Source organism: Schistocerca cancellata, chromosome 8 (assembly GCF_023864275.1).
Source record: "Schistocerca cancellata isolate TAMUIC-IGC-003103 chromosome 8, iqSchCanc2.1, whole genome shotgun sequence".
Classification (NCBI taxonomy): domain Eukaryota; kingdom Metazoa; phylum Arthropoda; class Insecta; order Orthoptera; family Acrididae; genus Schistocerca; species Schistocerca cancellata.
The window spans coordinates 331840391-331862371 of NC_064633.1; the positions used below are offsets into that span (position 1 = coordinate 331840391).

At 42.7% G+C, this 21981-nt stretch overlaps 1 protein-coding gene across 1 annotated transcript in view; it reads right to left on the bottom strand.

The window, feature by feature from the left end:
• LOC126094636 (mRNA-capping enzyme) overlaps window positions 1-21981 on the bottom strand; it is a 94229-nt gene that overhangs the window by 66850 nt on the left and 5398 nt on the right. Inside the window, exon 4 of the mRNA XM_049909126.1 lies at window positions 9842-9945. Within this exon, the coding sequence (XP_049765083.1) occupies window positions 9842-9945 (104 nt within the window). The remainder of the gene's footprint in view (window positions 1-9841; window positions 9946-21981) is intronic.

Below are 21981 nucleotides of genomic sequence, written 5' to 3' on the forward strand. Positions count from 1 at the left end.
CTTCTCTGCTCATCTCCTTTTCCGTTCCCCATTTTTTTACCTCACATCCTACCTCATGATGCTGCGCCTGGCAGTTTCGCCAGTCTGTGATCTAGTCCATGCATGCCCCACCAGATAGTGCTGCGCTCTTCCCCCCTCCCAACCCATACCCTGCTACCCCTTACCCACCCAACTCCACATTACTTTTCATGTTACTGACGCATTCTGGTCAGAGCTGCTGGTTGTAGCAGTCATGTGTGTATGATGTGTGCTTGCCTGTGTGAACATGAGTGTGTGTGTGTGTGTGTGTGTGTGTGTGTGTGTGTGTGTGTGTGTGTGTTTTCTTTGCTGATGATGACTTTGGCTGAAAGCTATAATGTGTCACAGTCTTTTCATTGGACCTGTCTGCAACTCATCACATCATCTTTACGCTGATTATACTAGAACTTCTGATATTCTTCACAGGTTTGCAGCCGGATCATGTCGTAGTACAGAGACAATATTTCGGCGGACCAGCTGGCCGCCATCTTCAGGCGAGTTAATGCTCATGCACTGCCTCGCCGGAAACTGAATTCCAGCCACAACGGCAGAAGCCTTTGTACGCCACGGACAGAGCACAGCACTGTACGTGCGCGAGATGATGGGCAGCGCCTCCTGGCGGCAAGTAGAGACGCAGCGCGCTGGTGGTAGAAGGCGGCAGAAACGATAAATTTCAAGAATTTTAAGAAAATATGATATTAAAAGTGTTTTTATGCCGGTGGCCAAGACGAGAGCCCTTCTTGGCTCGGTTAAAGATGATTGGGGATTGAGGAAGCCCGGGGTTTATGGAATTCTGTGTCCCCATGGAAAGAAGTATATTGGTAAAACTATTCGAACTATTCAGGACCAGTGTGTGGAACATCATCGGCATACTCGCTTGTTCCAGCCTGAGAAGTCAGCAGTGGCGGTACATTGCCTTAACGAAGGACACAGGATGATGTATGACAAGACACAATTGATCACTCCTGCTCCTCGCTATTCGGAATGTGTTCTTAAAGAATCCATTGAAATTAGATTATCGAGTAATATTGTTAACAGGGATAAAGATTTACCTCTAAGTGAGATATGGAATTCGATTTTGTCCGACATTAAACAACAACGGCTTCTTTTCGATCATTGGATTCTTCCAACTAGTGCTGTTGCGATTTATCGTTTCTGCCGTCTTCTCCCATAGGTGCACTGTGTGTCTACTTGCCGACAGGAGGCTCTGCCATCATCTCGCACACACGCGGTGCTCTGTCTGTGGTATATAAAGGTTTCTGCCATTGTGGCTGGAATTCAGTTTCTGGCGAGGCAATGCACGAGCATTAACTCACCTGAAGATGGCGGCCATCTGGTCCGCCGAAATATTGTGTTTGCACAACAGCATGATCTGGCTGCAAACCCGTGAAGAATATCATATCTGGGATTTATCTTACAAAATTGCAGGTAAACTTAAGAATTGTGATTTAGATAACGAATGAAGTCAGAACAGCATGCAGATGATAATAAACTGAAGAGGGTCATTCTGAAACCTGAATAACTTAGGAAGCAGCGTTGTAGATTATTGAAGCCATGGTGGATTTGATGAGGGTAAACCACCAGCATAACCACTTAGTGCCACAAGCCTGTGCCAGGAAGTGGGAAAAACAGTGAGCAGCAGCACTAGCCATGCAGCACCATCAACAGCATTGTCAGAACAACGAAATAGCTCCATACATCTTGTGGAAAGCAACGAGGCTCCAAAAGATACATGAAAATGATAAAAAGTGAACTAATCTGTGTAGCACTGTGGTTTTAAGATGTAGTGAGTTCACAAAATGTACAAAAATTGATAATTCAGATAGTATTTGTAGTAACTGGGTCACTACCGATGGCGAGTCTGGAGACAATGAGATCAATGTAGGTTGACCTAATAGCTCTGAAATGAAAGTGGATCCTGTAAATTTAATACTGCAAGTTCTAGCAAAAACAAATGACCAACTAGATGAAATAAGATTGTAAAAGATCAAGGAGCTGAAGTTAAGAAAAGCATTCAGTCAATGGGATACATTTTGCATAAGGGAGTAACTGAAGCAGAAACCAAGCTAAAGTCGATAGAAAATAACTCAAGTAAATGAACTGACTGAAACCAAGCTAAAGTCGATAGAAAATAACTCAAGTAAATGCATGTGACTGAATAGAAAGTAAGGGGTGAAACTGACAGGATAGACAATAAGTCAGGCCTTGAACATTCCATGTTAGTGCAAGGTTAACATGAATATCTGCAGCAGCTAACAAATTTCACTGAATGTGAGAGAGTCAATGTATCATGGTGTAATGTGCCTTTTTGTGTTATCAAATTTTGTCACTAGTTAAAATATTTCTTGTGTGATGCTGATTTTTGTGTTGATGTTACTGATGATTTTGTGTGTCTTAATGGTGGGGTGAATAGCAATGGAGGAACTGATGGAGGGTTTGGTAGTGATACACAAAAAGATATAGCTGATTTTTGTGGTAATGTAGAAAATGCTGATGAGAGAGGAGTCTTTCTAGTAGTAAAATCTGAAAGAACAGCTGAGAAAGAAGTAAATGATACTGTGGAATGAAGTAGATTAATATCTAGGATGGGTTGTATCGTGGAAGCCACGCTGTTGGTGCTGCTTAATTGATGGAGGTCCGACACTGTTACTGATAAGGTTGATGGAAATGGGTGATTTTTATAAAGTGATGAAGAGGTTGGAAGAAGGAGACAGTACCAAAGTATGGGATAGTCGGATTTACATTGATTATAATCAGAGGGACTAGAAAGAATTTGCCTGTCTGTGCAGCAAATACTGTTGAATCATTGGAAAGCCAATACAATGAAGTTTTCCAGGCAATTGCTATGAAAACAACTTATCGAAGGAGACACAAACAATTACGTGAAGTTGAAATGGCAATAGAGCCACTGGACATGTAATGTAGAACAACAAACATACAGCCAGTTGCTTATACATGTATCCTTTTAAGAAATTCACTATGAATTGTTAATAGAGAAAAGAGCTGCAAAAAGGAAAGAAAGACATAACAAGGAGGTAAAAAAAAGAGATTAAATTTTACACTGAGGCCATATTTTATTTTGAATTATAGAAAGTCATGTAATTTTTTTAGTGTGTGGTGAAGTCCCTATGTGGATAGAATATGAATGAATGGTGATTAACAGTGTTTTAATATTTGTATGAGTTTGTCTGATTTGATATTTTTGCTCCATTTAGGAATGTTTATTGTAGTATCCAATGTTTTCATAATTTTTAGGGAAATTGTTCATTCATATGGTAGTTATGTAAAAGATATGTCAATTAGTGGAAAGTGAGAGTAAAAAGAAAGTTTCTTTGTGGTGAATGCTGAGAGTTGGGGGGGGGAGGGGGAAGGGGAGGGGGCGGGGCAGGCAAGGGGAGTGCAGGGCGGGGCGCACTACTATCTGTGCCAACCATGTACATGTAAATTTTCTTTGCTGCCATATCAAATGGATAAAGTTAAATTACAATGGCTGTTCAAAAAGTATACAACTTTTATTTATAAAATCAATCTTTATTCAGATACAATTGTTTGACACTAGACATCTTCAAGGCAGTCTCCTCCTACACGTTTCTTCCAACGCTGCTGCCACTGCTGGAAGTATAACTGGAAAGAATGTTTTGATATGGAGCACAGCTGCTCCATCAAAGTCTGCACAATGCCTTTCCTGTTCTAAGATCTGGTCCCTTTCAGAGCCTTTTTCAGTTTAGGGAAAAGCCAATAGTCACTTGGTGCTAGGTCAGGGGAACAGGGAGGCTGACAAACCACAGTCATGTTGTGTTTGGGAAAAAAACTCTGAATTAATTGAGAATGATGAGGAGGTTATTGTGGTGAAGGTGCCGGCTACCTGATATCCACAAATCTGGCCATTTGTGCCTCATTCCTTCATGATGGTGACAAAGAACCCCATGGTAGTACTCCATACATTACCTTTTGGGGTGTACTCACAATGGATCACATAACTGGAATAACAAAAGATGGTCAGCATGACTTCCAGCTTGCTGTGAACCTGCCTTACATTTTTGGATCTTGGGAATGATGGTTGCTTCCACTGCGATGACTGGAACTTTGCTCCAACACTCATCACCAGTGATCACTTTGTTAAGAAAGATGTGATTACTGTTCACACTGTCCAGCATGTCCTATGCAATCTCTCCAGCAATCTCCGAACGAAGTTGCTCAGTTGTTACTTTGGCTGAAATTTTGCTGACATCCTCTTGAAGTCCAAATGTTCTGCTAAAATGGACTGAATGGATCCAAGACTAATTTTAACTTTGTCTGCCAGTTCTCTGATCATGATTCGTCCATCAGGCATCACCAGAATCCTTGTGTGATTAATAAGAACCTAATTTGTGCATGTTGAGGGCCTACCTGAATGTGCTTCAGTCTTCACTGATGAATGGTCATCTTTGAGTTGGTCAAACCTTCAATGTTGTTTCAAATTTAGAATCACCAAGCTTAAAACAAAATTTGATGCAGTAACATCATTCAACTTTTTCTGTCCTTCTGTCCACAACGGAAAAATCCTATGACTACCATTAACACAGGTTCATTTGTCAATGGCTAGTTAGCGACTGTTTGTTTCTGCATTATTAATAATAATAATAATAATAATAATAAAAATCAGGCATGCACACTATATATGCCTACAAACATATATGCCCCGATATTACATATATTTCTTTTTGTTGCAGGTCAGCATATAAACTGAATACATTAGATATATCACCACTTGCATCTTTCTGGTGACCACATGCTGAACTAAGGCACTGAATTGAGCATTCCGTTTTATGTATTTAGTTTTCTTATGATGTTTGTATAGTTTTTAATATTTTTTTGTTACAACAGTTCAACTGTACTTGGGTGGTTGTTTTTAATTTTATCTGAGAGTGAATGTAACATATGATATAACAAGTGAGTAGTAGATCAGATGATAATATGGGATAATTTTTACACCCAGAAAACCGAAGCTGACCTGCAGTGGAGATCGCAGAGGAAATTCAGTCCTGTTGCTATGTAACAAGGCAGCAGACTACAATATGTTATGACAGTGCATCCAAGAACTGAATAACACAATTAGTGTGGTTAAGGGCTTGTAGGAAAATTATGAGTGAATTTCATATGAATCTCTGTGTGATGAGTACTTTATGACTTGAATATGCATTCCTCTAAAGAACTGTTATTTATTTATTGTTGTTTTAACCAGAACTTTCCTTGTTAGATTTATGGGATGGAATTCGTATTCCTGTTATAATTGTTTTGGAGACTAACACTAAGGTTATAGAAGTAAATTCAAATTTACAAGAAAAATATAATTTGTTTGGTATTCCATAGGAATCATTTACACTTCTTCATTAAAACTGATTTAGGTGCCATTTTCATGGACAAGAGTCTTTAAATGTTAGCTTTGTTGGACAACATACTTAATTAAGGCCATAAACTACAACTGTTAATTGCTTCTCTCTGAACACCACTGAAAAGTTTTATTTTGTCTATTGTTTCAACATTACTTATATTACAGACAACAGCTATTAAAATAAAATCACCCTATGATATTCATATCAAAATTTTGGGTATTTTGACAATGTGAGTCACAGCCTCCACTTGAATATAATAAATGCACCGACAAAAGAGTTACAGGGTTACTTTTTTGAAACTGTTCTATTTTCCCTCACTGCAATGCACAAGTCTGAAATTCGGCTCAATGGTGCCAACAAAAATCCTATGTAATATTACAGAGAGAAAGGTGTTGATACAAGTGAAAAACAGACCAGAGTTCAGAAGTTCATGTGAGGTGTAACATGAGTTAATGATGTCACATTGGCACCAAATTTCACCGCAATTCTGCCCAACAGCACTGTGGACATGTCGCATGATGGGAATGTCCTCACACTTCCACTTATCCCCATCTCGCCCCTTCCCTTGACACCTCTGCAATGACAATAGATATCAGAATCATGCCCCCCCCCCCCCCCCCTCCCGCCACCTACCATTGAAAGTGCGCTGTTTTCTTATGTGAGGCTGAGGAAAACATTTCAGACACAAAGCCACTCAGAATCAACATGAAAACACCTCAGCAGATGGCATAAAAGGCATCAATGAAACCACCCCTACCCTTGTGGCATTCATCTACACACATTTTGCAGCCGAAAATGACAGTTTTTTCACTGAGTGGTTTTGAATAGTCCCTAGTGGTTCCACCCTGTAAATCACAACAAAAATTGTGGTCGAACTGCACTCCAAAAGGGGGTTAATCATGATCAATGGGGTTGCAACCCCACAATGACTTTAGATAAGTGTTAATCATTGGGGGAATGCCAGCAGTGTCAAAGGTTGTCAAGAACCTCATACTGTTACCCACCGCACTGCAAACAGTCATTTTCAACTCTAAAATGTGTGTAAATAAAGACCCCAATGGTAGAGGTGGTTTCACTGACTCCCTTTACGCCACCACCCCCTGAGGCCTTTTTGTGTCAATCCTGAGTGGCGATGTGTCTGAAATACTTCCTCGGCCACCATAAGGAAAATGGGTGATACCAGTGCTGATCTCCATTGGGGAGGTGTCAAGAGGAGGACTAAGATGAGGTAAGGGGTGGGGGTAGGGGTGGTGTTAGTGGACGGGGGGAAGAAAAAGAGAGGTGTGATTATCTTCCCATTTGGTGACATGTCTACAGTGCCACTGGGCAGAGTTATGGTGAAATTTGGTGCCAATGTGATATCATTCAACAATGTTACACCTTACGTGAACTCCTTTTGCAAAAGTTGACACAATGTTGTTTGAAGTGAGCCTGAGTGTGACATTGCAGGGTGCTGCGCTCTTGCACCATTACAGAGGAAGGTTGTGGACACCTTCGAGCCAAGTTGCGAACTTCTACGTTGCAATGGCAGAAAATAACGTGGTTTCAAAAAGGTGGCCCTGTAATTCTTTTGTGCAGTGTAGCTATATATGTGGTCAAAAGTATATTTTAAGTTGAAACAGTGTAGTAAATGCACCCTCTGCAACTGGTGGATATGTTCTCAGGGAAAGGGGGCTCTGAGAGCAAGGAACAGGTATTCTGCTGTTGGTGACCTTGAGGACAATGTGTTTGTATAGTCTGATACTAGCCAATGTGTTTTCATAAATGTGTTATGTACAAATCAAACTTTTATTTAACCTATTATGACAAATTTGTCATACATATATGTGGAAGAGACCTGGAGACACTGGAAGGTGTCGTTTCACACCAGACGAGTGCAACCCCTATGTTTGCGTGGTAGAGTAATGGTGGGGTATGTGTATGTGGAGAACTTTGTTTGCGCAGAAATTGCCAACATACTGTAGCCGAGGCGGAATAAGGGGGAACCAGCCTGCATTTACTGAGGCAGATGGAAAACCGCATAAAAACCATCCACGGACTGGCCAGCTCACTGGACCTCAGCGCAACTCCGCCGGGTGGATTTGTGCCAGGGACCCGGCACTCCTTCCCCATTCGGAAAGGCGTGTGTTAGACCGCACGGCTAACCAGGGGGGCTACATATCCATTAGTATTACTCCACTTGTTATTGTTTTGGGACCTAGTAAGTAGTTATTATTGTCCTGTCTGCAATATTAATATTCGTATGAATTACAGATGGTTGTGCAACTTGCTGGTGCCAGTAGGTAAGATGAAGTCACTGAATTAAAAAGTACCTAGGTACTGTATGAAATCTTTTAAAAACTGAAGTAACAAACTACGTTCAATCAAAAACCTTATGATATTTTTTTCCATTTTACTGGATCTGATCTAACTGATTGTATGTACTTACGGGGTATAGACTGTTACAAATACGTTCTGTATGTACTTACTGGGTATAGACTGTTACAAATACGCTCTGAAGTTCATAAAGACCGTGATGTTCATTATTGTCTGTCTGCAGATGAGCAGGTATTTTTTTAAGATCCCAGGATGATCTACAGAGATAAGAGTATAACCTGGACATAACAGCAAAAATGGACAACATGGAGAGCTCCCTTAATGAAACCAAAGTTATGGCCTTCACTGGGAAAGTTCCCAAGAGAAATAAAATTTCAGTAGAGAACACAACCCTCAAACAAGTATCATTATTTAAATACCGAGGTGACAACTACACTTACATTACAGAAAACGATGTGCAACATAAAGTCACAGACTTTTCACGGAATGGTATATTGGGGGGGGGGGGGGGGGGGGGCACCAAACGGTGAGGTCATTGGTCTCGCGATCCAAGATGGCCAGAAGTTCTATGCACGACAAGGTGCTGGCACTCTCACCACCCCATTCAATTCACGACACAAGATCGAGAGACACAATGGGGACAACACCAGCGGAAGAAGACATGAGAAAAGGGGAAACAAAACAGCACAAAAGACCAAACAAAACAATACTGGGAAGGGGGAGGGGGGGGGCAGACCTGGATGGCGTGGAGGCAAGGCCAAAGGTATCTCAAAGCAATGCACACAATAACCAAGGGGCTCCCACTATGGGGGGAAATTCAGGTACTCTCACCTGGGATGACAAACCACTTTCACGAAGAAAACTCAGGATGGATGTAGCCATGTGCTGGTTGTCTGGTGACACTTGTGACAAGGAGAGCATATTTAGTGTGAAAGCCCTGAAGGCAGGGGCAGTCCAGCAAAATAAGGATCACCAGAAAAGGGGCCCTTCATCTATAAGAGAGGGGGCGGGGCTCATTACAGAATAACAAACCATGGGTCAACCTGGTATGCCTGATACAAAGACAGAAGAGGATGGTAAACTCCCACTGCGACAGATGGAGGGAAGAAAGCCACATGGTGGGAAGCCCTTTAATCATACAACATTATTAGAAAGTGGGATCGCCAACCCCAAGAGTCAGCCCAAGATGAGCGGAAAGGAATTTAATGTGAAACTGCAAATCTGTCACTGGTGGATCATGGAGAACAGGTGTACATGGCTGCCTGTCCACACAAACTTCATAAAAGTCACAGGGCTAACAAATAGCATTTTCCCACCATCTCTTGTTCACTGACACACCAGACTCAAACTATAAAACACCACAGCTAACCCTACCCTCTTGTATGGCAGTGAAGCTTGGGCAGTCCATAGTGATGACAGATGGAGGCTAATGAGTGCTGAGCTGTGATTCCTGAGGACAGCTAGCTACACACTATGAGCAGGAAAAGAGAAACCAAATTTCAACACAGTACTGAACTACAGAACATCTTGGAAAGATCGTGTACCACAGACAAAGACTGGCTGGATTCCCCAGAAAAAAACTTCAAACGACAACCAAAATACAGAAGAGATGTAGGAAGACCCGCAAGGAGATGGAACGAGACTGTAACAGGCCACCAGGCCTAAATACTGGATAGAAAGAAGCAGCAGCTCATTGTAAGAATCAAACCCACATCGACCAGGCAAGATGGTGCATTTGGGAGGGTGGCAATTCACATCCCTGTCCGGCCATTCAGATTTATGATCTCCATGATTTATTCAAGCCATTACAGATAAATGCCAGGATAGTTCCTTTGATAAAGGCAAGGCCAATTTCCTTCCCCATCCTTTCACAATCCGAGCTTGTGCTGCGTCTCTAATAACTTCACTGTTGTCTGGACATTAAATTCTAAACTACCGACCTAAAAACCCATATTAGTCTTATGGCTTATCCTCTTGGACAGTTTTATTTTGTCCATCCTGTATAAGAAGCTACAAAGTGACAATGAGTTTTTTTTAACATCTATATATTAAATAACACTGGAGCAGCCCTTAAAAAACTTAATAGTATGATAAGCACAAAAGTATATTACATATAATGCAGCAAACAATACCTCTGCACCAGTCAGGAAGTTCTGGTGGGGCTGGCGTGTCTGCAATATCTTCAAACCTTTTGAAAAGTTCCAAAAGGTAATCATGTTTATAAATTCCTGGAGGTCTGTGAAAAAAAAAAGAACATTATAAATATTGATACACAAAGTAAACATGAAATTAAAAAACATAATTTGTAGAAAAGACTGATAGCGGCAATAACAACAACACGGAACAGATAGATAGCTACTCACCACATAGAGGAGGCATTGAGTTACAATGAAAAAGAATGCTAGAAATATTTCAGCTTTCAGACAAAGTCCTCCTTCAGAAGTGGAAAAAAGAAGAGAAAACACCACTCTCTCTCTCTCTCTCTCTCTCTCTCTCTCTCTCTCTCGTGCATGTGCACATGCCCCTCCCTGTACCCTACACACACACACACACACACACACACACACACACACACACTGCTACTGGGTGCTCAGACTTCACAATGAATGCATCTGACATGAGCAGCAATCTAGCTGGAATGGGTAGGTGGAGGTGGAGGTGGAGGAGGAGGAGGAGGAGGAGGAGGAGGGTGGAGGGAAGGAAGAAGAGGCATTGGGGGGGGGGGGGGTGGAGGGACAGGCAGTTAGGGATGGGGAAAGGTTCTAGTGCTGCCTGTAGGAGCATGTGCAGGGATGTGGTAAGAACAAACAGAATTGGGCAACACTGAGAACCAGTGGTTGGTGGGATGGGATGGGACCGGGTAGGGGGGGGGGGGGGGGGGGGGGAGGATTGGTAGAGGCAAGATAGGTTACCAAATGGGTTGGGTAAATAGTGGAATGCTGTTGTGGGAGGGGGGAGTGCTGAGATTCTGGATGTGGATAGTGTGTCATTACCCTCAGTCCACATCATGAAGATGTCATCAACAAATCTGAACCAGGTGAGGAAAATTAAGAGATGTACATGGATTGGAGGGTAGTGGGGCTGATTCACAGTTGGATGGAAGAGAAACTGAATTAGGTTGTGATCAATATCGGTTTTGGATTGCATCTGACTGGTAGGGTTAGAGGAGAAAAAGTGTTTCCACTTAGGGATTAGGAGAAGGAGAGAAAGTCTTTAACAAGCATAGCATATTTGATTTTAAGTGTGGGGCAAAAGATAATGCCTTTGGAAAGGACTGATACTTCTGTAGGACTGAGGCTTTTGTCGGATAAGTTCATGACAGGCATGGTTTGGCAGCTATGAGGTGATATGGTGGAGGTTTGATAGAGGCTCTTGTAGTGGTGGTGGATAGTGGTAGTCAAAGGTGAACAGCTTGGACAGTTTTTTGAAGTAGTGTGGTTCAAGCTGATCTAGTTCCTGGAGATCAGGGGATGCTGGAATTTAGGATTGCAGAGCAGGAGAATGTTACATGTGGGGAGGAGTTAATTCTAGGAGGTTTGGGCCTGATTTATATGGTTTTGCAGGTGGACATGGATAATTTGATTTGGGAGGAGCTAGGCGACAAAGCAGGAACAGTATGTGGACTGGGTTCTGGCTAGGGACACAGAAACTTTCCTGCACTACTACTGGTGCAGATGGAAGCAGCAAGAATCCTTATTGGGGAATACAAGATGTGTAAAAATATGTGGGGAGATCACCAAATGGACAAAATGGATGAAGTATGGTGGCCAAAGGTGAAATGCAAGTAAGTAGAGCCACTAATGAAAAACAAAAATGAAATAAATTTACTTGAAAATGGGACAAGGTAAAAATGAAACAATAAATAGAAAGATGATAACGGAGAGGGGTGCAGGTTGCTGGGTGGGTATGTGTAAAGAGAGAGTCGTCATGTGCCATTCGACTAGGTAAAGTCAGTAAGGTGTGTGCTTAAACTAGGGTAAAAGGGGGAGGGATCCGTTAGGTATGGGGTTAACAAAGAATATATGGTACACAAAAATACAGGAAAACTGGCGAAAATATGTGAAGATGAGGAAGGTAGTGTGATCAATTTGAAAATCCCAGGATAATTATATTGGCAGAAAGAATGTGGGAATGAGACCCTGCAACTACAATCAATGCAGACATGTAACCCTGCACTGTGCATGGGTGAGACCATTGATGCAGGATACTCAGATGTCAAAGAGTGTGACAATGAAACATAAGAAAGAAAAGGATGAACAAAGAGTAATTTAATACAACAGAGAATAGTACTTAAGGCAAATGGCACTAGCCTGTGGGATGGAAGAGAAACAGACAAAAATTAAATATCATCCAGTGGAATAACAGCATTATGGAAAGGACTCGTTGCTACTCGACACATACACGAGGCACTGAGCCTCAAATAAAGCACAATTAAAAAGACCGCTACAAATATTTCAGCTTTCAGACAAAGTCCTTCACCAGAAGCGGAAAATTCACATAACAATAACATGAGATGCACCTTGTCCTTTTTTTTGGGGGGGTGGGGGGTGTTAAGGAAGAGGCATGGGATTGACAGCAGGGGTGGGGTGGGAGACCTCCTATGTTTTGTCTCACCAGCCACTTACCATCCCGAACGTATCCAATGTCCGGCCACAAAGGAGCACTCTTCTGCTGATTCAGTACTGCTAACCACTGGAGCAACTGAATCACATTTTCCACCAGGTTTTCAAATACCTATCATCATGCCCTAAAATTAGAACTATTGTCCTCACTTATCCCACATTGGTATGCCGCCATCCACCCAATCTTCACAATATCCTTGTCCATCCCTATTCCACCCCTGCCCCCAACACCTTGCCTCGTGGGCCATATTGTTTGCAACAGACCTAGAAACACCTGTTCCACATCTTCCTACCACCACCTAAAACCAGTCCTGTCACTGGCATTTCTTACCCATCAAAGGCAGGGCCACCTCTGATAGCTGCCATGTGATTTATCAACTTAGCTGCGACCACTGTGCCACATTCTATATGGGCATGACTACTAACAAGCTGGCTGACTGCATGAATGTCCAGTGCCATACTATGGTCAAGAGACAGGTGGACCACCCAGTTGCTGGACATGCTACCCAACATGATGTGCTACACGCTAATGACTGTTTACCAGCCTGTGCCATCAGGATTCTTCACTGAATCATGCAGGTGGAAATTTTTCCCATAACACATCCTTTGTTGCTGTACACCCCCCCCCCCCCCCTCCCCCAACTTTGCTAGTCTCTGTACTCCTACTGCCTATTCCCTTCCCAGCACCCAATTACAGTACTACACATGCCTTCTGCCCTACCAACACATCTACATGGTCATCCTCTTCTTTTCCCTCTTTTCTCTCCAACACCTTTCCCTCCCCACAGTACTAGAGCTGCACGTAACAGTCCTATCCTGTCCCCACCACATCTGCCTACATGCTCCCTCAGGCAGCACTAGCCTGTGTCTCCAACCCTACACTGCTGTGTCTCACATCACCATCCAACACCTCTTCACTACCACCACTGCTCATCCCAGTTAGACTGCTGCTCATGTCAGACGCAATTGCAGTCAGGCATTAGTGCCCAGTGACAGTGGCCATGTGTATATGAGTTGTTCTTGTGTGTACATGTGTGAATTTTCTTCTGAAGTATGACTTTATCTGAAAGACAAAATATTTTTAGCATTATTTTTCACACTGCCTGTTTGTGACTCAATGTCTCCTCTACATAGTGAGTAGCAGTCTACCCTTTCCGTGGTGTTGATAAGGAAAAATGTGTTTCCTTTCCTAAATTATTTATACAGTACAGAAGATAATCATTCAGTTACATTGACTGCTAATGTAATTATACAATGATCAACAGATCAGCCTCATATGGATAGAGGAACATTGCAGCATTAAAGAAAATGGAATGGTAAGGGTTGCAGCAGAGGTGGCGACTCATAATGAGGGCATTAGTCATAGTGGCATCATAAATGATAATTTTCTAAGACAAGTTAGAGGTGTAGCCTTGAAAATTTGAAACAAAGAATGACAACAGACTTAAAGTAGTGAAAGAAGATCTTACACATAAATTTACCTGACACTAATTATGCATCATTTGCAACACAATTGCTGATATTTCATAACATTCAGTACCAGTGTTAGAGGCCTGCACTTCAATATGACTGCTTGAAGTAACATCTGCAACACATTAGTCTTACACCATTCCGCTGCATGCATGTACTGAAGACGAGGGCACCAGCACATCTTCTTCAGTTGCATAAATTGCAGCAAGTCCACAAATTCTCTATTGAGGATCTGTTACAACTAAACTATCCCTTGCTGACTTCAATAATGTCATTACTGTGAGAGAAGAACTACATGGTTTACAGACTTTTAGTCAACTTGAGTATTTGCTTTTAATAGTGAAACACACACTGTGTAGAATTGGTAGCAAACTGTCTCTCTGACTGCACTGTGTTATCAGTTATCAGTATAATATAATAGCATTAGCTGAAAGAGATGTACTCAGATATCAGTTTAAAATGGCAATTCGAATAACCACAAGAACACCAACAGTTCACAAGAGAACAAACAACAAGATAAATGACTGGTAAACTTCTGCAGGAAATGTTGCCTCAAAATCATCTGACACAGTTTCTGACACCAAAGAGGAAATTATACATCTGAAAGACACTCAAAAGTATATTGGTGAATTCCAGATGTATCATGAGGTCACTTCTAACAGAAACATGGTAGAAATTCTAATGTAAAAACAAAGGAGGGAATTTGTCAAATCAGATCATCATCATCAGCTACAGATAAAGCTCAGACCTACAATTCAAGAAGGAAAAAATGTACAAGAAATCAACCAAACTATCAAAAATTGGAGACTTCTAAACATCCTCAAATCCGCCATCCAAGAAGCAGGAAACAAAGGTGGGGCAACATCATACGCAACCACACAATAGAGGGAAGGATCAAAGTCAGACCACATTTCAGCAGTAACAAAACATCTGAAAGATGACAAGAATTTACTAATATGCAAAAACTACCTGTACAGCTTATGTGAAGAGAAAAGCTGATGTGCAGAAGAGTGACAAGTTCAAATAATTAATTTTCAACTGCATTCTCAAATAATTATCAGGGCATGAGAAAGAGAAGCCAAAGGAAACCAAATTAGCATATAAAAAGAGAGATGACTGCCATTAGCAGTGGATCTTGCAATTCTCGCAATGGACAGAGAAGCAGCCACAGACACCATAGAAAACCTTAAGAAAATGGCATGGAAAATTGGTTTTCAAATTTAAAACAGCACACTGAGCAGGTGCCACAAGACAATGATATTATCAAGATGGTAAACACAGCCATATCACCGCTACTCAATATGGTAACAACAACATCATAGATTAAGGACAATTAACAAAATAAAAGCAAATTCAAAATTTAATCATAATAATTTGAAGAAGAACATGAAACTTACAGAACAATCATAGGCACTGGGGGGTTTTGAGCAGGGAGAAGCAAAACAAATGTCATTCCTAGTCTAACACATACATAAAAACCAAAACATATACAAAAATCAATAATGCCAACATTACATAAATCCCACAAAAAACACCACCATTTGGTATCATCATCTTCAAATAAATTATTTAGGTAAACTGAACTATATGATACCACAGAATAAATCTGCAAAAAATTGTATCAAAATGTAACTATTTAAAAAAACTAAACCTTCTGGCATTGAAGAATTCACTTGATATATGAAGCTAGACTGAAGTACCCAGTACCAAGAAACCTAAACTCACTGCAAACACTGGTTCTGGTATCGACAAATTCATTTGACATTTGACCAACATGCTAGAATAAGGCCCATGACTCAGGATTTCTTAATTCAATGCAAACTAATACTAAATACATTATTAGGGCCATACAGGTGGGAAAAAAAACCATACCCACCAATCACAAGGAAACACTATTAGCTAGAGAGAGAGAGAGAGAGAGAGAGAGAGAGAGAGAGAGACAGAGAGAGAGAGAGAGAGAGAGAGAGAGAGAGAGAGAGAAATTCATACAGTTTCATTAACATTACCTTACATGACAAGTGAGTGAAAATAGTTGTGCAGAATGCTGTAATACATTGACATACATTGATGTGGCAAAAGTCTTGGGATAATGATATGCACATATACAGATAGCAGCACTATCATGTACACAAGGTAAAAAAGGGCAGCACACCGGCAGGGCTGTCATTTTTATTCCGGTGATTCATGTGAAAAGACTTACAACATGACTATGGCAACATGATGGGAATTAACAGACTTTGAACATGGAATAGTAGCTGAAGCTAGACGCATGGGACACTCCATTTCTGAAATTATTAGCGAATTCCGAGATCCACAGCACCAAGAGTGTGCCGAGAATACCAAATTTCAGGTATTACCTCACTCCACGGGCAAAGCGGTGGCTGACGGCCTTCACTTAATGACTGAGAGCAATGGCTTTTGTGTAGAGTTGCCAGGGCTAACAGACAAACATCACTGTGTGAAGAAACTGCCAAGATCAATGTGGGACGTGTGATGAACATATGCATTGTGACAGTGTGGTGAAATTTGGCATTAAAGGGCTACGGCAGCAGAAGATCGACACAAGTGCCTTTGCTAACAGCACATCATTTGCAATGCCTCTGCTGGGCTTGTGATCATAATGTTGGACCCCACACGGCTGGAAAACTATGGCCTGGTCAGATGAGTCTTGATCTCATTTGGTAAGAGCTGATGGTAGGGTCTGAGTGTGGAACTGATACCACAAAACCATGGACCCAAGTTGTCAACAAGGCACTGAGCGAGCTGGCAGTGGCTGCATATTGGTGTGGGCTGAATTTACATGGAGTGGACTGGGTCCTCTGATCCAACTGAACCAATCATTGAGTGGAAATGGTTACGCTTGGTTACTTGGAGACCATTTGCAGCCATTCACAGAGGATGACAATGAACCCAATCAACGGGCCACTATTGTTCGCAATTGGCTTGAACAACATTCTGGACAATTCAAGCAAATGATCTGGCCACCCAATCGCCCAACGTGAAACCCATCGAACATCTATGGGACATAGTCAAGAGGTCATTTTGTGCACAAAATCCTGCACAGGCAACACTCCCACAATTGGATGGCTAAAGAGGCAGCATGACTCAATATTTTTGCAAGGGACTTCCAACAACTTGTCAAGTCCATCCCACATCGGGTTGCTGCGTTATGCTGGGCAAAAGGAGGTCCGACATGGTATTAGGAGGTATCCCTAGACTTGTCACCTCACTGTACAAAATGGAATGTTTCTGCTCTTAGGTTCCTGCCTAACCACCATCTCGGGAATCTGAACATTTTGAAAATACCTCGCCAAATTTTTCAAACAATCATTTTGAAAGTGACTGCTGCCAATGAATGACCAAACGTCCACATTCAAGGCTATACCTACAGATCAGTCCGTCACCACAACTAGTTTTCTTCACCAACTCACAACCAAAGTTACATTCGATTTAACATACACACTGGGCTACCATACTGATCAGCCCTTCACCACATCTACCTTTCTTCCAATCTAGTTCACATATTTACCAAGAGAGACACAACTTCAGTTGGTATGTGACAATAGCTCCTACATAATACACAAGAAGCATTACCACTTCCCCACTTCGCACTAGCAATCCAAGGTAATACTTAAATTTAGCCAAAAAGCAAACTTTCATTAGCAAACAAAACATTAAAAAAAATCCCATCCCAACTTCCTTAAACCACAAACAGTCCACCAATAACTACTCACCCACCCACCAATACAGAATATAAAAATAAATACAATTAACATAAATTAAATCATACATTCCTTCGAAAAAGACAAGAATGAAACAAAATGGAGCAGCAGCAGCAGTGATATTCATGTATTTGGCATGGAAGCGTCCGATTCCACCCATCTGCTTTGACACATGACATCACCAATGTGGCGGAAACGATGATTCACATCGATTCCCATATCACGCCTATGACGCCATTACATAAACATGGCAAGAAACATGAAAATAGATTGAAAGACCATCACACACATCTTCCTCCAAAAATATAATGAAACTAATTGGTCAAGCGGGGAAAATTGGAGGTTTTTGGGTGGGGACAAATTAAATATAAACACATGCCACTGTACCAAACGACACAAAACGACCCCACAACCTTCCCAAATTCCACTACACACCATATCTTCTGAAATCGGTCACTTCCCTTGACCTATATAGCTCAGCAGCAACTACTGATACATTATAAAACTCCAAAACTTTCACCACCACCACAATTATTGCTACCAGAAAAAAAGAAACCATAGAAAAACCAAATTGGAATTGAACACTTCCCTTGACCTATATAGGACAGCAGCAACTCACAATACCAAATCACTAATAGCAACAACCAAACAACTCACAATGCCCCCCCCCCCCCCCCACACACACACAAAACAAAACAAAAAAGAAAAGAATCCCGACCCACCCTGGCCTCCCCAAACCTCCCCCCCAAAATCAAAGACCCATAAACAAAACAAAAATATCTCAATCACACACTACAACTCAACAACTGCAACAAAAGAGATCCTCCACAACAAAATTACAAAACAACCACCACCACCACCACCCACACACCTACCTCCAAAAAACATTGCCAACAACTAACCTTCCCCCACCCCCGAGCCCAGCAGCCCTTATGGACGCTCTTCCGCCAACAGTACTCATCTAATTGAGACTGAAGGTTAGAAGAGCACCTCTTCCCACTCCCAATAACTAACGCACCCCCCCCCCCCCCCAAACCCCTCTATTGTATTCACACAGGCCCCAGTGTCATAATTTTTAAACTAAACACTATGATTAACTACTAAATGATTGTAACCCCGCTCACCCAACCCCCTATAAGATGAAAACACGTCTGAAACTATGGTTCTCCTCTCTTCTATGAAATCCTCAATTAATCCCACTAATTCCCTTTTCGTCCGCCCCGCCAAAACCCTAAATACACATTCTGAAAAGCGACGCCCTGATACAACAGCCCCCCACACCCATCCTTCATCAAAGGCACCAACCACTTTCTCAAACGCCTGGAATCCTTACCCAATCCGTTACCCCCAGAAACCATCCTTGTAACCATTGATGCCACTTCCTTATACACAAATATCCCGCACGTCCAGGGCCTCACTGCGATGGAGCACTTCCTTTCACGCCGATCACCTGCCACCCTACCTAAAACCTCTTTCCTCATTACCTTAGCCAGCTTCATCCTGACCCACAACTTCTTCACTTTTGAAGACCAGACATACCAACAATTAAAGGGAACAGCCATGGGTACCAGGATGGCCCCTTCGTACGCCAACCTATTCATGGGTCGCTTCCTGGTTACCCAGGCCTGTCAACCCAAAGTTTGGTACAGATTTATTGATGACATCTTCATGATCTGGACTCACAGTGAAGAAGAACTCCAGAATTTCCTCTCCAACCTCAACTCCTTTGGTTCCATCAGATTCACCTGGTCCTACTCCAAATCCCATGCCACTTTCCTTGATGTTGACCTTCACCTGTCCAATGGCCAGCTTCACATGTCCGTCCACATCAAACCCACCAACAAGCAACAGTACCTCCATTACGACAGCTGCCACCCATTCCACATCAAACGGTCCCTTCCCTACAGCCTAGGTCTTCGTGGCAAATGAATCTGCTCCAGTCCGGAATCCCTGAAGCATTACACCAACAACCTGACAATGGCTTTCGCATCCCGCAACTACCCTCCTGACCTGGTACAGAAGCAAATAACCAGAGCCACTTCCTCATCCTCTCAAACCCAGAACCTCCCACAGAAGAACCACAAAAGTGCCCCACTTGTGACAGGATACTTTCCGGGACTGGATCAGATTCTGAATGTGGCTCTCCAGCAGGGATACGACTTCCTCAAATCCTGCCCTGAAATGAGATCCATCCTTCACGAAATCCTCCCCACTCCACCAAAAGTGTCTTTCCGCCGTCCACCTAACCTTCGTAACCTCTTAGTTCATCCCTATGAAATCCCCAAACCACCTTCCCTACCCTCTGACTCCTACCCTTGTAACCGCCCCCGGTGTAAAACCTGTCCCATGCACCCTCCCACCACCACCTACTCCAGTCCTGTAACCCAGAAGGTGTACACAATCAAAGGCAGAGCCACGTGTGAAAGCACCCACGTGATCTACCAACTGACCTGCCTACACTGTGATGCATTCTATGTGGGAATGACCAGCAACAAACTGTCCACTCGCATGAATGGACACAGGCAGACAGTGTTTGTTGGTAATGAGGATCACCCTGTGGCTAAACATGCCTTGGTGCACGGCCAGCACATCTTGGCGCAGTGTTACACCGTCCGGGTTATCTGGATACTTCCCACTAACACCAACCTATCCGAACTCCGGAGATGGGAACTTGCTCTTCAATATATCCTCTCTTCCCGTTATCCACCGGGCCTCAATCTCCGCTAATTTCAAGTTGCCGCCACTCATACCTCACCTGTCTTTCAACAACATCTTTGCCTCTGCACTTCTGCCTCAACTGACATCTCTGCCCAAACTCTTTGTCTTTAAATATGTCTGCTTGTGTCTGTATATGTGTGGATGGATATGTGTGTGTGTGCGAGTGTATACACGTCCTTTTTTCCCCCTAAGGTAAGTCTTTCCGCTCCCGGGACTGGAATGACTCCTTACCCTCTCCCTTAAAACCCACATCCTTTCGTCCTTCCCTCTCCTTCCCCCTTTCCTGATGAGGCAACAGTTTGTTGCGAAAGCTTGAATTTTGTGTGTATGTTTGTGTTCGTTTGTGTGTCTGTCGACCTGCCAGCACTTTCATTTGGTAAGTCACATCATCTTTGTTTTTAGATATATTTTTCCTTCGTGGAATGTTTCCTTCTATTATATATATAATAGAAGGAAACATTCCACGAAGGAAAAATATATCTAAAAACAAAGATGATGTGACTTACCAAATGAAAGTGCTGGCAGGTCGACAGACACACAAACGAACACAAACATACACACAAAATTTAAGCTTTCGCAACAAACTGTTGCCTCATCAGGAAAGAGGGAAGGAGAGGGAAAGACGAAAGGATGTGGGTTTTAAGGGAGAGGGTAAGGAGTCATTCCAGTCCCGGAAGCGGAAATGTGTGGATGGATATGTGTGTGTGTGCGAGTGTATACCTGTCCCTTTTTCCCCCTAAGGTAAGTCTTTCCGCTCCCGGGACTGGAATGACTCCTTACCCTCTCCCTTAAAACCACATCCTTTCGTCTTTCCCTCTTTCCTGATGAAGCAACCATTGGTTGCGAAAGCTTGAATTTTGTGTGTCTGTTTGTGTTTGTTTGTGTGTCTATTGACCTGTCAGCACTTTCGTTTGGTAAACATACTTCACGACAAATTGAAAACCAATCAAGCACGGTCCTCTCACTACCACCAAAATCATGTGCACAGAAACTGTGAGAGGATCTATAACAAAAATGATATGTCATTAACACAATTTCTCGCATGCCCAACCTAGACTTCTCGAACCAGGAACCTTACCTTACAGAGCACCATACGTTATCCCTATGGCACCTTCACATGTAGCCGTCCCTGGTCTGAGACGCCGGAACTTTTATCAATTGCATTTCCTCCCGACAGACAGAGCCCTTCACACCTTCGACCAAAAGCCCAAAAAGCTGGAGAAACTTGATGAGGGACAAAGCATTGTCCCCCATCTGCAACACAAACACGTATTGTTCAATTTGTCAGTTGTATCCATACCTAACAAAGGCATGAACAAAGTAATTTTAAAAAACTCACACACGACTGAGCCGTGTCACGACTCAGCTCATTTGATTTACCTGCGAGATTATTCACTTGTTTTCGCCGCAGCGATAGGGGGCATGATCGCTGGTGCGCGAAGCAAGAGTTTTGGGAAGACGGCTTGGTCGGGAGACGGCGAGAGGACCGGTCAGTCAGTCTCGGCGAGTCTGTTCAGTCGGTTAGTCACACAGTCTGGGAGTCGGTGCAGTGAGGCGACAGAGTCAGTCAGAAGGAAGACACTCACATGTTAGCCAGTCGGCTCTAAGTCTCAGTCGCTGTTGGGTTGTGCACTGAGTCGGGTTCGTCGTTACTCCGCAGCTGGACGAGTTGGCAGTCAGCAGCAGGCAGATCCGCACGGTGCAAGTACGCGGCGGGGCCGTGGTCGACGCAGACGGAAG